A 17,252-nucleotide genomic window follows, 5' to 3' on the forward strand; every position below is an offset into this window, starting at 1 on the left:
CAGATTAGGTATTTAATTCATCTAGATACAGTCAGGTAACTGAGCCCAAGTCCTAAAATTTCACAGCAGCGTATACTTTACGACAGGCAAGCCCTTGGGTTTCATTCCTTTTCTGTGGTTTGTGGTAAAACTTTACTGTTGATATTTTAGATTTGCTATATTAAGAAACACTTTATGTTCACTGGCTCGTTAGTTATTATAGCATGCCTATATTATAGCTGAGGAAATTGAAATACAGCAACTATTAACTTGCTCCTAATTACTAAAATAGTAAGTGCCAGAACTCAGCTTTAACCTGATCAATACTTACAGTCTTCATAGATGAAAAAATAAGGTCAGTATGGACAATAAAATACCATATTGGAGAAACATATATATATATATATATATATATTGTATTTGCCATGTTCATTGGAAACCTAAAGACAGATATAGTTAGAACAAAATTCTCCATCCAAATATGAAGAAAAGCACACTAACATTTCATTAAGAGAGCTGTAAAGACACATAGCAAGGAGAAAATACTAATATGGATTGAATTATTAATATGATATAGATTTCTACATTTGAATTATTAATTTGTAAGCAGATGGAGAAAAAGCATGAAAAACAACACATTTAAATGTTTTAAGTAAAGGTTTGTAATGTTTCTCTTGGGTAACTTAACAAAGTGATTTTTAAGGAATCTATAATTAAAAGTGGTCACCATCTATTTCACCGCCACAAAGGGAGAGCCAAGTCAGTAGCATCCTGGACAGACGTGGCAGACCTCAGAGATGAGTTTCCCAGATCTCTTCAGCAACCTGTTGCAATGAGGGAGAATTCTAACAGGCATTCAAGTCTGAACCCTACCACAAGCCAATACCCCATCTGAAATGCTGGGACCAAAAGTGCTTCACACGTCATACTTCTTAAAAAAAAAAAAAAAAAGAATATTTGCATAAACAGGTAAAGGGTTGATAACCAGAATCTAGAAAGAAATCAAGAAATTCCACAACATCAAAACAAACAACCCACTTAAGAGATGGGCCAAGGACCTCAACAGACATTTTTCAAAAGAGGAAATCCAAATGGCCAACAGACACATGAAAAAATGTTCAAGATCACTAGCAATCAGGGAAATGCAAATCAAAACCACAATGAGGTTTCACCTGACCCTGGTTAGAATGGCTCACATTCAGAAATGTACCAACAACAGATGCTGGCGAGGATGTGGGGAAAAAGGGACACTAACCCACTGTTGGTGGGAATGCAAACTGGTGAGGCCACTATGGAAGTCAGTCTGGAGATTCCTCAGAAACCTGAATATAGCCTACTACATAACCCAGCCATCCCACTCCTTGGAATTTACCCAAAGGAAATTAGATTGGCAAATAAAAGAGCTGTCTGAACCTCAATGTTTATTGCAGCTCAATTCACAATAGCTAAGACCTAGAATCAACCTAAATGCCCGTCAACAGAAAACTAGATAAAGAAATTATGGGACATGTACTCTATAGAATACTATACAGCAGTCAAAATCAATGAAACCCAATCATTTGCAACATGATGGAGGAATCTGGAAAACATCATGCTGAGTGAATTAAGCCAGTCCCAAAGGGACAAATATCATATGTTCTCCCTGATCAGCAACAACTAACTGAGCACCAAAGGGGAAACCTGTTGAAGTAAAATGGACACTCTGAGAAACAGTGACTTGATCAGCTCTTGTCCTGACTGTTGATGTACAATGTAATACTTTATCCATTTTAGTATTTTTGTTTTGTTTTGTTCTAGTACTACTGGTTTAAGTCTGTAATTAACACACAATTATTCTTAGGTGTTTAAATTTTAACTGAAAAGTGATCCCTGTTAGGAATTTGGAAAACATTATGCTGAGTGAAATAAGCCAGTCCCAAAGGGACAAATATCATATGTTCTCCATAATCGGCGACAACTAACCGAGCACCAAAAAGGAAACCTGTGAAAGTGAAATGAACACTATGAGAAACGGTGACTTGATCAGCCCTTGCCCTGACTGTTGATAAACAACTTAATACGTTATCCCTCTTAGTATTTTTTTTGGTTGTTCTACTTAATACTTTTGGTTGAATACTGTAATCAATACACAGTTATTCTCAAATGTTGAAACTTAACTGAAAAGTGATCGCTGTTAAATATAAGAGCGGGAATAAGAGAGGGAAGAGATGTGCAATTTGGGACATGCTCAAGCTGACTTGCCCCAAACAGTAGAGTTAGAAACATACCAGGGGATTCCAATTCAATCCCATCAAGGTGGCATGTACCAATGATATCTCACTAGTCCAAGTGATCAATTTCTGTTCACAATTGATCATAATGATAGGACTAAGAGCCAAAGGGATCACATAAACAAGACTAGTGTCTGCAGATACTAACTGATAGAATAAAAAAGGGAGAGAATGATCCAACATGGGAAGCAGGATACACAGCAGACTCACAGAATGGCAGATGTCCTAAACAGCACTCTGGCCTCAGAATCAGCCCTTAAGGCATTCATTTCTGGCTGAAAAGCCCATGAGAGTATTTCAGGCATGGAAAGCCAAGACACTCTGGCAAAAAGAAAAAAAAAAAAAAAAAAAAAAACCTAAATGAAAGATCTCCGCAAGTGAGATGAGTGAGATCTCAGTGGAAAGAACAGGTCATCAAAGGAGGTACCTTTCTCTGAAGGGAGAACTTCCACTCTGACTACGACCTTGTCTAAATATGATCAGAGTTGGTGAACTCAAAAGGCTTCCATAGCCTTGACAACTCATGACAAGAGCCTAGGGTGATTACTGACGCCATAAACAAGAGTGTCAATTTTTAAGTCAACAACAGGAGTCACTGTGCACTTACTCCTCATGTAGGATCTCTGTCCTTAATGTGCTGTACATTGTGATTTAATGCTATAACTAGTACTCAAACAGTATTTTTCACTTTGTGTTTCTATGTGGGTGCAAACTGCTGAAATCTTTACTTAATATATGCTAAACTGATCTGTATATAAAGAGAATTAAAAATGAATCTTGATGTGAATGGAAGGGGAGAGGGAGCGGGAAAGGGGAGTGTTGCAGATGGGAGGGAAGTTATGGGGGGGAGCCACTATAATCCATATTCTGTACTTTGGAAATTTATATTCATTAAATGAAAGTTAAAAAAAAAAGAATATTTGCATAAGCATAATGAAATCTTGAGGGGATGCAACCTAAGTCCAAACATGAAATTTGCTTATGTTTCATATATGTCTTAGACAACTAGCTTCAAGATAACATTATACAATATTTTTGGTGTGCTAGTATTTTGCTTGTGACCTGTCACCTGAAGTCAGTGCAAAGTTTTCCATTTCTGGCATCACGTCAGAACTCAAAAAGTTTCAGATTTTGAATTTTCTGTTTAGGGATGTTCATTTAAGACAACCTCCCTTGCTCTGTTCTAGATTTTCACAAGGCCAGTGCTATCATAACACTGCTAGAATGAGCAAGATTATGTAAGAAATACACCTTTATATTTCTATCATGTACAACAGTAATAAAAACCTCTTCAAAAGAAGTACCTTAGTTTTTTTTTTTAAGCACTAAATGCTAACTTTCTCTATAATAGAGGTAGCTTTTACTAACTTGTGTAGTGAAGTATTTCATTTTGTAATCTTATATAGAATTGTTAGAAATTGGAAAAGCAGGAGAGAGATGATAAAAAAGTTATCTCAAAATATTAAACACACAATTCCATTTAGTATTCTTAGTAAAATGTTCTAGGAGAGCAGTTGATATCTATTTGGTGGTCATGAAGAACGTGAAAACAATGAAACAGAAACAAAAAGGACAAACAGAAAATGTAATACAAGCAACATAATGAACTTATTGTTTTATGAAACACTGGTTTCAGCTCTACACATTTACCCCCCTATGTACGTTGTGTCATAGTATAAAGTGTATTTCTTACTAAGGGCTCTGCTTAAGAAATTCTGAAAGTCACTGCTGAGTAGACTGGTAAAAAGAAAAGAGATTTGTTATTTGTTTCCCAATATTTTTGTTGGCAGATGGAATGATTAAAAAAACAAAAATCATCAATCCCCCTACTTCTCCCTAAGATATCAATTTTTGTATGTTTTAAAATCTTATCATGAGGGACTATCATTGAGGCACAGTGGGTTAAGCCATCACTTGCAACTCCAGTATCTCACACAGGTGCTGGTTTGAGTCTTGGCTTTGCTGCTCCACTTCTTATCCAGCTTCCTGCTAGTGTGCCTGGGAAAGCAGTGGAAGATGGCCCAAGCGCCTGGGCCTCTGCCACCCATTAGGGAGACCCAGATGGAGTTTCAGGCATCTGGCTTTTACATGGCTCAAACCCGGTATTGTGGCCATTTGGGGAGTGAATCAATGGATGGAAGATCTCTTTCTCTCTGTCCTTTAAGTCAATAAATGAAAAAAATAAAATTTTAAACATGAGAGGAAAACGAAAACACATACACATACCTATTTACCTAAATCTGCCAGTATGTTTCAGCACTATGAATGTCTAATTTATTTATTTTTAAAGATTTTACTTGTTTATTTGAGAGGCAGAGTTACAAGGAGAGGGAGAGCCAGAAAGAAAGGTCTTCTATCTGCTCATTCACTTCCCAAATGGCCTCAATGGCCGGGCTGATCAGAAGCCAGGAGCCTGGGGCTTCTTCCAGGTCTCACATGTGGTTGCAGGGCCCAAGCACTTGGGTCATCTTCCACTGCTTTCCCAGGCCATAGCAGAGAGCTGGATCAGAAGAGGAGCAGCCAGGACTTGAACTGGCACTCACATGGGATGCCAGCTACTGTGCCACAGTGCCAGCTCCTGAATGTCTAATCTAAAAGTGAACTTACTTTATCTGTTTCAATCTATTTTAAATAGTTTATTCAATAGTTTTCAGCAATGTGTAATTAGAAGTACATTTCCAACATTATAATTAAAGGCATCAAATTTCGAAAGACTTCCAAAGTTGATTTGTTCCAAACCATGATTTCATTCTATTGATATCTGACTCATAAATAACCTTAGTCTGACTCATATGTTTAAGAAATCTTACTTCATAGCAATAATCCCCAATTTAAATAGAAATTTATTAAAAATCAACCTGATGTAGAATTTGCTTTTTATTAAGAGTTTTCTTGCAAGGATAAAAGGTGAAAGAGTTGAAATATTAGGTCCATTATTTCCAAAGAGGTTTAAATATTTGATGAGTACAAAACTCAATCTATTTAGTATTCAGAATATACTCTGATAGAATCTTAGCAACTTAAAATATTCTACAAAAGGACTTCGAAGAGTTCTTGGAAAAATGGAATTGAAAGATAAGTTTTGTTATAATATGCATTTTTCATGAACTTTTTGAAGACTCCTTATATCTACATACAATGTTTGCAACCAAAATAAACTTACTCTTAATTGTACTTACCAGGAACTTTTTGAAGTATTCTTGAATTTTCAGATATTTCTATTTCTTTAACTTTATCAATATATTTATACTTTACTTACACACTTTACTGAAACGTCTAAGATTGCAGAATTACCACCACTGATCCCACTCTACTAAAAGGCTCAGTTTGAGCTGATAAAGCATAAAGGCATGTTTAAGAAACTAAAACCTCTGTCAGCTTATGAGTAATTTTTAATGAAAAGAACCACAACTGTCAAAGCAATAAATAAATTATAGGCAAAAGTATATAGTAAATGGCACATTTGTGTATACCATTAAAATTTCATGTTTAATTTCCTACAAAATTCTATGTCTATATATTTACTTTGCAACTATTTACTCTCCCTAAGTTTCACCTGGTTTGAACATCTACTCTTATTCAAACTCAAATATTTTTACCCAAAATTTTTATATACAGCTTTTTACATGGTATGCCTAAAAATGTAACCACGTTAAGAAAACAGTAGGTAAAGACAGATGGAGCAAAACAGGTGACGGCAAAAAGTCAAAACAGAAGCAAAGAAAACCCTAGAGCGAGACACACAGCCTTCCCTAAGGAATTAGGTTCTGAAGACAATGACTAAGAAAAACAGTATAAAAGAAAAAAAATTCCTAAAATGTAGCTGATTTTATGTAAAAATTCTTGCTTAGAAATATGTCTAAGTGTGTAGCATACGATTTAATATGCCATAGAAAATTTCCCAGAAGCTTGCCAAGAGAAATTGAATCACAAGTTTATTAATACTGGAAACTTTTACTGAATAAAAAGATTCCAACTTTGTTGGCCCCTCCCATTGGTTGCAGCATCTACATTTTTATCAGTTCCTCTTCCTTCTCTTTAATGTAAGCCTTTTAATTAATTATTTGACTTTTCCTAGAGGGTGGCTGGAAAGTCAACATCTATTTGCCTGTGGTCTGAGATTTCTCATTCCTGTTCAGTCACCTTCAGATCAGCCATTCATTTGTCTTTGCCAGAGGGTTTATCGATATGCAGGGAGACTTGATAGCTTTTGTCTGTGTGTGGTAGAATCCTTGGTTGGCTCCTGATTTTTAGCTCCTCCCACTTTAAAAAAACAAACATTATCATAATGATTCTCCTGATTATAGATTTCATTGGTGCAATTATCATTAAACCTTAACGAGGCAAGACTTGCAGGTCACAAGCTGCTGATTCTTGATGGTTCTTATTAACCTTTACCTTCCCTCTTACCAGCCCAACTAGGCAGAAGTGATTTCACAGAACGATAGAGCCCAAGGGAGCTCATCTCCTTCATCTGCAAAGTGAACTTTAAAATTCCAATCCTGGGATGGAAAAAACAAAACCATTTTTTAATGTTCTAACCTTACAATACAATAAAAAAATTTCCTTTTGGGAAAAAATATTTGGACCACACAAAGGGACTTATTGAACAAAGCTTAATTTATGCAAGATGTGTACGTCCTAGAGATCTACAGTACAGCAATGTCTCTATTTCACAATACTGTACTGTATTCTTTCAAACATGCTAAGAAGATAGATCTTATGTTAAGTGTTCTTATCACAAAAATGGAATGAATTGATGGATAAATAAACAGGGTGGGAGGAAATCTCTGGGCATGAGGCATAGGCTTTTGGCATAGACTGTAGTGATGGTTCCACATGTGTATGCTTGTCTTCAGACTCCATAAGTTGTATGCATTAAATAGGCATAGCCTTTTGTATGCCAATCATACCTCAATAAAGGAGTTTTCAAGAAAGACAAAAAAAGTTATGAAAAACACTGACTCTTGAAGTCAATTTTTAAAACAAATTTCAATTTTTGACCATCTGATTTCCTCTCATGAAAGGACTTGAACATTGATTTACTTCCCATATTCCCTACTCCAAATCTGACTTATTAGTGACACTGTTTTGTCCATTAATATTCCATATTGAAACACTAATAAACACTAATATTCCATATTGAAGCCATACTTCTCACAGGTTTTTAATCTTGATTTTTTACTTAAACAGATAGCTCTCTCACCATTAGTTCTTTCCTCCATACTTGAATTTTTTGTTTGTCAGGATTGAGTTATTAATTTTCATGGTATATATTTATGAATTTAACTGTTGATAGTTCTTCCTACTGATTCACCATAACCAGAAAAAAAATGATGAGTGACTTGTACTGGGGAAGCCCAGCTTTAGATTTTGGTTCATGGGGTGGAGGTGTTGTGGAGGAAGGAATGGCAGTGGAGCTGTGGAAGTTTAACTTGGATGAAACACACATCATTTGATATTATTGTGTTCTCTGGTTTTAGCTCCACAGCACTAATCGAGCACGAGCCAAAGACCTTTGTATGGCAACCGGCAATATGTTTCAACCTTAGAACAAACGCTGTTGCTACTTACTGGGAAAAGCACAATCAAATCTGTTGGGCCACTTCAAAGTGATCCCTTAAATGATAGGGCAATATTACAAATAATTTTTAAAAATCAGTAACTTAAATCACTTAGGGTAGTGCAAATCAATACCCTTTTCTCATCATTTTCTCCAGTCTTAAAACCTCTCATGTGTTCTAACCCACTGCAAGGTATGAAGTCTCTATATTGCACAACTATCATTTCTATCCTTGGTTATAATAATTCACTTCTAGTATCGATTCCTAACCATATCCATTCATTTCTCTCTTTTTAAAAAGATTTATTTATTTATTTGCAAGGTAGAGTTACAGAGAGAGAGACAGAGAAAGGTCTTCCTTCCATTGGTTCACTCCCCAAATGGCTGCAATGGCTGGAGCTGCGCCGGTCCGAAGCCAGGAGCCAGGTGCTTCTTCCTGGTCTCCCTTGCGGGTGCGGGGGCCCAAGGACTTGGGCCATCCTCCACTGCTTTCGCAGGCCACAGCAGAGAGCTGGACTGGAAGAGGAGCAACTGGGACCAGAACCGGCGCTCATATGGGATACGGGCACCGAAGGTGGAGAATTAACCTAGTGCGCCATGGCCCCAGCCCCCATCTGTAACAATTTTGACTATGGTTCCTGACTACAGGATCATGTCTGAATTCTTTGAACCGTCTGTAATGTTTTTAACCTTATTTCCCCTCATATTTCTATACAGAATTGTAGTTTAGCCCATGTGGTCGATTTAACATCCAAAAATCATATTCTAGGGGCTGGCACTGTGGCTTAGTAGTCAAATCCTGCACCTGTGGAGCCAGCGTCCCATACGGATTTTTAGTTGTGTCCTGGCTGCTCCTCTTCTGATCCAGCTCTCTGCTGATGGCCTGGGAAAGCAGTAAAAGATGGCCCAGGTGCTTGGGCCTCGGCAGAAGAAGCTCCTGGCTCCTGACCGGCTCAGCTCTGGCTGCTGCAGCCATTTGGGGTGTGAACCAGCAGATGGAAGACCTTTCTCTCTATCTCTCCCGCTCTCTGTCTTTAATTCTACCTCTCAAACAAATAAATAAATCTTTAAAAAACCCATATTCTATGTATTTCCCATGCCATTTCCTCCATCTGGAAGACATCGAGCTGGATCTTAAAGGTTCATATTAAACTCTACCTTTTCCCTTGTTACCCCAATTATAAATGCTCTCACAGAGTGTTAGGGATGAAGGAAGATCTTCTCCATCTATAATATTAAAATGTTTGTGGGAACTAAGGCCAAAGGACATTAGAAATATGTCTGTCTTTGTGAATACTCCTTTTTTCAGTGTATTTCTTGATTTTTTCCTCTGTGTCAGGCACTACGCTAGCCACCTGAACTTACAGTTTGGTGAGAAGACTGACTGCACATAAACTATCACACAAATAGTAAATTTTGCTGAGTGCTACAAGCAAAGGGAAAGGACGGGGTCCACTGAGGTCTAAAGTGTGCATGGCTGAGGGACGGGATGAGGCATGTAATCTTCAGTGTGAAGACAAGAAAGACGTTCATTCAGTGTGGGAAGACATGGAAGACTTCTTTGTGTGGGGGAAAATATTTTAAGTAGGGGCAAAGAATGACTAGGAATTAACAGCAAAAAAGGTAGAAGACTTCCACAAGGTAGAGGAAGAGCCTGAGTACGTCCAAAGAACGAAAATAAGGCCTAGATGCAGTAGTGATGAGGAGAGCTGTAAGGGATGAAGCTGCAGGGACCGTGAGAGGCAAGAGCATGCCACGTTTTGGAAGGTCACGTTGAAGGAAGATTTCTGGGCTTTACCCTAAGAACAAAGAGACCATGTAAATCACATTGAAGATATTTCAAGAAGGGATCACTGCTGACCCTGCACTGGGGAAGAAGAGGTGTAATTACCACGTCAGACAGGATTTTATTTTTGTTTCATGGAAACATCTGTATCTCCATCACTCTTCTTATCTGTGATCTCAACCATCTGAAGTTCAAAAAAAATATCAAGCTGTTTTCACTTGGTCTACTTAGCTTTGACAGGAGGTTATAGGTGTATAAGGGGATTTTCAAAATGTTCACTGAAATACATTCTCATAAAAAACTATGCATAGATATTAAATTTTTTGCAACAAAATGAACATCTTTTAGTTTCCTTTTTCATAAACTTTCTTAAATCTCCCAATAAATGTATATGTGTGCACCTACATAAGTACTCAAGGGACTATGAACCACTTTTATGTGTTTTAAAGTGAAACACTTCAAATATAAACAATCCAATGACAAGTCCATTTCACTGGCTATGTGCTGGTTCTATAGTTGAAGTTAAATATCCATTCTCTATGCCTTTTTCCATAAGACCCTTAATAAGAAAAAACATTTTAAAGGTAACAACGTAAAATTTCCAAACCTAATTGCTTTTTGTTTTATCCTGTCAATACTAGTTATTGGATTTCACAATGCAAATACAAGTTTAAATTATTTCCTCCTAAGTTTCACTTATATCAAGGGCAAAATTTAAGGAAGGAAGGGGGACAAACTATAAATAAAAGAATAGCTAGAATTTTCTTAACACCTTCTGTAGTATCATGTTTGGCATCTGAAAATATATTATCTCATTTAATTCTAATAATAACTCTGAGAGGTTCTCTATTTCACAGATTAGAAAAAAGAAAATGAGGCTTAGAGCAATGAGCAAGCATTTTTCCAGGTCATAAACACCTGAGACCTGTGTTGTCCAACATGGTAGCCTGTGGCCACAGGTAGCTATTGAACACTCCAAGTATAGCCAGTTTGAATGGAGATGTGCTGTGAGTACACCGTATGGAACAGAAAGTGCAGTATCTCAATAATTTTTGAATACTGGTTACACTTTCAAATGACAATTTTGGAAACAGTGGATTACATAAAATGCATTATCAACATTAATTTTACCTGTTTATGTTATACTTTTAAAATGAGCTACTAGAAAACTGAACATCGCATGTGTGACTTGCATCATACTTCTATGGGGCAGTGACGATCTAGACCAAAGGCTGCTATCAGAAGATACCAAGATGAAAGAATGAATGGGTGCAAAAGAGGAAGCTCTGTGGATTCACACAGATCCTGGTTTAAATCCGTACTCCATCCGTGACTGGTTTTAGTCTCCTGCAAGATGCCAAATTTCTACATTTCAGTTTTCATCTGTATCAGGAGGAAATCTCAGAACAGCTGCTGTAGATAAGGTACAAAGTAGCTAGCTGCCAGACAGTGGGCCAAGGGGTGGGAACAATGACTCCTATTGCAACTGCTTCATTTAAAATCTGGTCTTCAAAAGAGTAGAAAATTCACTTATTTGAAAATCATGTTCTATTCTTTCTAAGTGGGAAGGGTTCAATAACACCTGCTTTAATATATATTCATTGTAATCCATATAGCAAACACAGGTCCTTTCTTCCTTCTGTTTGTAAATAATATGCTACAGACGGGGAAGCCAGATAAGAGGACACAGAAGAAAGGCCCAAGTGGCTCTCATGGATATGATAGCTGAATTCCAGGGAGAACTTTACGAAAAGCTCCTGCTGATCAATGGTCTTTTTACATCAAGAACTGACACTAGTGAGAAAAATGCTAACCAACTATGCAGATAGATGTCTCCCTTTCCCCCTTGAGTCACAGTGTAACAGGTTAAGTTCTTCCTGTAGACCAAGCCTAGGTTAACCCATTATTAAAACTGAGAAAAGCCGGCACCACGGCTCAATAGGCTAATGCTCCGCCTTGCGGCGCCGGCACACGGGGTTCTTGTCCCGATCGGGGTGCCAGATTCTGTCCCAATTGCCCCTCTTCCAGGCCAGCTCTCTGCTGTGGCCAGGGAGTGCAGTGGAGGATGGCCCAAGTGCTTGGGCCTTGCACCCCATGGGAGACCAGGATAAGCACCTGGCTCCTGCCTTTGGATCAGCGCGGTGCGCCGGCCACAGTGCGCCAGCTGTGGCGGCCGTTGGAGGGTGAACCAATGGCAAAGGAAGACCTTTCTCTCTGTCTCTCTCTCTCACTGTCCACTCTGCCTGTCCAAAAAAAAAAAAAAAAAAAAAAAAACTGAGAAAAGTAACCTGCACTAAATAAACTCCAAAATGATGTGCAGCCTACCATCCAATGACAGTTTGCCATGTTCCTTCCCCCAAGGTTGTGTCAAGAAGATAGTCTGGGTACGTGACTTTAGCAGTGTATGGATGCATACTCAGTGTAGATATTCAAATGTGAAGGGTGGGGCTGGTGAAGCACTTACTTAATTATTATTTCATCTAAGTATTTGGCCTAAAATTGACCTGTGACAATGTATGAGACTACTTTACTATAGTTTTCTGTTTAATTGAGTAGTACTGGGGAGAAGTCATGTTAAAGGATTTGAACCACTTAAAAAGTAGCTCCTTAAATATCGGATACACACTTAGTTTGAAACCAAAATAGTTTCTCTCTTAATCCCAGATATATAACTTTGAAACAATGAGACTGGAGAAGCAAAAAGCTGTCAGATTTACAGACCTGGGAACAGCAGTAAAGACTAAAAAATACACACTTTATTCTACTTTGGAACTTAATGCAAGAAAGAACATAAAATTAGTTATTAAAGTTAATTATGTAAAGAGACAAGGGGAAGTGAGTCTTCCCTGTGATCTCCTAAGTTGTGTTAAAAATCCACCACTTGTAATGAATTTTTGAACATCCTCTGAGTACACAGGACTTCTTTAGTAGACTCAAACTGACTTACAACTCATCGCGTCTGCATCACTCTTAGAACCACCTTTCAGCAAATGTCTTTCAATGTTGGTTCACAGGGAGAATAAGGCAGCAACAAAAGAAAATGACACGAAAATGGCCAGCAAGCATTAACTAATAAGGAACAGACACAGGGGTAATGTGTAATTAAATAGCAATTAGAAAACTTTGCCAAAACTTTGAACTAAGATATTACGTTCCTGACACTGAAATTACAGGGAAAATATAGTCAATTCTAGGAGAAAAAAAAATTTTTTTGAACCATTTAAGCTGTCGTTCCTGTTTCAAAAATGCATGCTTCAGGACCAAGCTGCTCTGGGGCAGTTTATTTGCATTACCTTTAAATTAGCTAATACCTGGCTGTCTGCAGACCTGGCCGCCTCCGCCGCCCCGTTTCTGAGCGGGTACAGCAGGCCGATTTTTAAAAACTTAACCCGCGTTCCCAAACCTGAGTGGCGCCGGGGTCCCGCTCCGGGCCAGGGCTCCCGCAACCCCACCGGGCCGTCGCGCGCGCCCCGTCCTCCAAGTTTCCCACCGACCCCGAGTAGAGCGCGGCGGACAGGGGCCTCCCGCCTCCGACCTGACAGCCCCGCAGCCCGCGCGGGAGCGTGCCCCGCTGTCAGGCGCCGCCGTCCCCCCGCACGACTTCCAACTTTGTTGGCTGCGGGGTTCCCACCCGCGCCGTGGGAGACAAAGCGCGGCGCCGGGGGCGGCCGGACGCCGGGTCTCCGGGGTGGAACAAAGCCCTCGCGCGCGGGGTCAGGAGGAGGAGGAGGAGGAGGAGGGCGCGGAGCGGGGCGCGCGCCCCCCGCGGGCCCGCTCACCGCTTCACTCGGATGATCTGGTCGCGCATGGGCTTGATGTCCTGGAAGCTCTGCTGGTTGACCAGGCTGTAGACCAGGATGAAGCCCTGGCCGTTCTTGATGTACAGGTCCCGCATGGACGCGAACTGCTCGGTGCCCGCCGTGTCCAGGATCTCCAGCACCGACGGCGACGAGTCCACCTCGATCTCCTTGCGGTAGAAGTCCTCGATGGTGGGGTCGTATTTCTCGATGAAGGTGCCCGTCACGAACTGCACGGTCAGGGCGGACTTGCCCACCCCGCCCGAGCCCAGCACCACCACTTTGTACTCGCGCATCGTCCCCCCGCCGCCGCCGCCGCCCGCGACATAGACCTACGCCCGCCGCGCTGCGCCCCCGGACCCGGCCGCCGCCTCCCGCGGCCGCCCGCACCTCACGGCCGCGGCGGCGGCTGAGGCGGCAGCGGCCCTGGGCATGGGCCGAGCCGGGCGACGGCAGGCGCTGAGGCGAGCAGGGAGCCGGAGCCGGAGCCGGAGCCGCCCGAGCCGCGGGCCCGCAGTGCCGCCCGCCCCGCCCCTCGCGCCTCCACGCCCAGCTCCCCGCCCGCCGCCGCCGCCGCCGCCGCCGCTTCCCCGCGCGGGAGCGCGCCCGAGTCCCCGCCGCGGCCCTGCCGGGGGCGGAGCCTGGAAGCTCGGGGCGGGGCCCGCGGCGCAGCCCCGCCCCTGCAGCCGTCGCCTAGGCGACCGGCCGCGCGCGCTCCCGAGAGGCTCTGCGCCACGCCAGAACGTCGGCCCGCGCTGAGATAAACCAGCCCCGGGGGCTCTCGCCGCCGGGCTCTGCCCCGCAGCAGGGCTGGGGGCCGCGACCGTGCCGCTCCGGCTTGATGCGGGCGCCGAGTCGCCTCGAAGCGCCCACGGTCAGGCTTCGTGTAGCGAGAGGCGGAGACGCGCGGGGTCCAAGAGGCGCGAGGGCCTTTGCCTGACACTGCGCTGTCTGTGCGCTTTGTGGAAGGGGACGAGCGCCTCCAGGCCTCTGCCTGAGGTGGTGTGGCGCCTCCAGGCCTCTGCCTGAGGTGGTGTGAACACGATGACACGAGGCCTGTCGGGAACGGGCTCGCGGCCACGCCCCGTGATTGCGCCGGAGCCCCGCCCTCCCGGTGCCCGACTGTGGTCCAGCTCTTCCCACGCCCTGTCACCCACGGGCACAGGGAAAACGTGGAGAGCGGAGTCTCCGCCAGCCTGCGGAAGGGCAGGGGACACCTCATAGCAACAGCCCGCAGGGGACGTCTAGTAGGAAGCCGGGATTCATGGTAGCCAATCAGATCGCGTCTCTGGACCGCATGGTAGCCTTGACTGCCAATAGGGAGCAGCCTCATGCCACGTGATGCCCTCCGCTTCAGCCAATCAGGAAAACGTGTATTCGCAGGCTCCGCCTCCCCACCACCCAGGGCTTATGCGCACGACCTGCTGACCAATGGTAGGTGAGCTGGGCAATGACGGAGGCATGGGTAAGCCAATCGGAGCTCGCGATTCGCGGGCCTCGGAGGGCTGGGGTGTGGAGACCGGGCTGGGGCTGGTGGGGTTCGGGAGGGGCAGGGATGGCGGGGCCGGTGGCTGTGCCCTGCTCTGGCAGGGGAGCGAGTGCATTGTAGGCGGGAGCGACGAGTCCCGGGGTCGGCGTGGAGCAGTGCTGTGGGACGCGGGCTGCAGAGGGAAAGCCGGGACTTCGGCGGTCAGGGCGGGAGACGTCGCCGGCCCTGAGGAGGCGACTGCGGTGCCGCAGTAGCGCCGTCGTCCCCGCGCGCCCCCTTTTACTGCTGTTCTAAAACGCGGCCGTAGGTCTTAGTCACACACACGCCCTCCCACGCGTGCCGTCAAGTTCAGGACAGAGCTTGCCTTCCCGACATTGCTGGGTTTTTGTATTTTATTTTATTATTATTATTATTTTTGCAATGATTGGTTGTCGAGTTTACCTTGTTGGTCCCTCTCGGACCGGCGCACACCTGCCCATCACCATTTCCCGTTGACGGATGGTGCGTTCTGTGGTGCTGATGCTAGATCGCGGCACGCCCTCCACCTTTCCTCTTTCCCACAGGTCTTTACGCGAAGACGGTTTTGGTCTGAGTTCCTCGAAATTGCAGGTGTTCTTTGACCATCCAGTCCATGATCCAGCTCTGCAGAATCATGCTTTTTCTTTTCTTTTAAAGCAATGACCCACCGCCCTGTCACTCCCTCTATATTACACTGGATAATTTGTATTTGCACATACGTGTGGTATAAGTAAGCAAGTTTTCATTTGAAATAATTCTGGGCAAGTGTCCTGTCAAACTTAGAATGGGTAAGAGACACAGTCTCCTCTCAGTATCCTTGGGGATTGGTTCCTGGCTTCCTCCCCACAGATCAAAAGCTCAATGCTCCAGCCCCTTATTTAAAATGATGTACTGTTTTCATGTGAATAAAACCTACACAATCCTTCCATATACTTTAAATTATCCTTAGATTGCATAAATGCCCACTGTCACGCAAATGTCATATACATGGTTGTTATTCTGTGTTGTCTAAGGAGTGCTGATAAGGAAAGTCTGTATGCCTTCAGAACATTTGTAGTTTTTATCAAATAGTTCCCTTCTGCAATGAAGGCAGAAACCACGAATATGGAGGGCTGACTGCCTAACTCAGTTGTTATGTCTTGGTTATATGTTATCAAAAATACAAGCAATTATACCTGACCAGCAGATTCAGCAGTGAAGGCAGATTGTAAAAAGAACAAAGATTCAGCAGTATTTTGAGGGAATTGAAACCCCAGAGCGTCTAATATCTCATCCTGAAAGAGTATTGTGAAAAACTGAAGTAAAATTGAGAGAGCTCACGTGGATGCTTCATATAGAGATTTGTTGGGGATTTAAATATTTCTATCTTGTGAAGATCTAACAGTGCATCTAGTACCTTGCATTACAGTGGAACTGAAAATCCACTCACTTAGCAAGGAATACGGGTTCAGGGTTTTGTTTTGTTTTGTTTGTTTGTTTTAATTTGCTTTGGGTTTGTGGGTCCTGAAGGTAGCCTTAAGCAATTGTGTTCATTACTCTTAGGTCCTCAAAACTTGGGAAACTCTGGAATGGAGTGCATCTGATAGAAAATGTCACAAAAATAGCAGTGAGTTCCCTAGTCCCTCTACTCAGCATAATACAGAGGGGGATTTTTTGATATTTCTTAGGCTGTGTTCCCTGACCTTTCACTAATGCTGACTTTTGATAAAAACTGTAGGGATTCCATCCCATAGGGTAGTTGCAGCTCATTTATGTTTCTCATACAAATAAGCTTCAATTTATATTTCCAATCCCATGAAGTAGATTTTTAACTACCAACAGGCAAAAGAAACAACAGGTAGGAACATATTTCTCACCTATTCTGCTTTGGATAATGGGACTTCAGTGATCTGTGGCAGTATGTAAAAAGCTGATTGAAATATTAGCTGCTTTAAAAAGGATGTCAGGACGTGTAGAGAATTTTCAAAATTTGGGTGGGAGATAGGTGTCTTATTTCCTGATCCCTTAATCATATTCATTTCTATGCCCACATAGGTGCTATTCCAAGAGTGGTTTTAGCTATAAAAACTTAAGTCTTCATTCATTTGTTTGTAGGAAAGGCAAAATAAACGTGAAATAAGATGAAATTGAATTTTTCCCAAGAGCTTTAAATCTGTATGATAGTGAAAACTTAACACTGTACCAGACACTGCAGGGCCCCCTTAGTTTCAGAAATACATTGCAGGGAGAAAAAAGAAAGAAAGAAAAAACTTCATTTCTCCTCTCCCGCTGCAACTGAAAGGGAGTTATCTCACCTATATCCAGATACCCTCAATTGTCACAATTGTGTTGCCATGGAAACCCAGCTTCT

At 42.5% G+C, this 17,252-nt stretch overlaps 1 protein-coding gene across 1 annotated transcript in view; it reads right to left on the bottom strand.

Moving 5' to 3' along the window:
* RAP2A (RAP2A, member of RAS oncogene family) overlaps positions 1–13,833 on the bottom strand; it is a 45,070-nt gene extending 31,237 nt beyond the window's left edge. The window contains exon 1 of the mRNA XM_051850525.2: positions 13,378–13,833. Coding sequence (XP_051706485.1) covers positions 13,378–13,691 — 314 coding nt within the window. The 5' untranslated portion in view covers positions 13,692–13,833. The remainder of the gene's footprint in view (positions 1–13,377) is intronic.
* Positions 13,834–17,252: the final 3,419 nt, after the last annotated feature.

This window comes from Oryctolagus cuniculus, chromosome 9 (assembly GCF_964237555.1).
Source record: "Oryctolagus cuniculus chromosome 9, mOryCun1.1, whole genome shotgun sequence".
Taxonomy (NCBI): Eukaryota; Metazoa; Chordata; class Mammalia; order Lagomorpha; family Leporidae; genus Oryctolagus; species Oryctolagus cuniculus.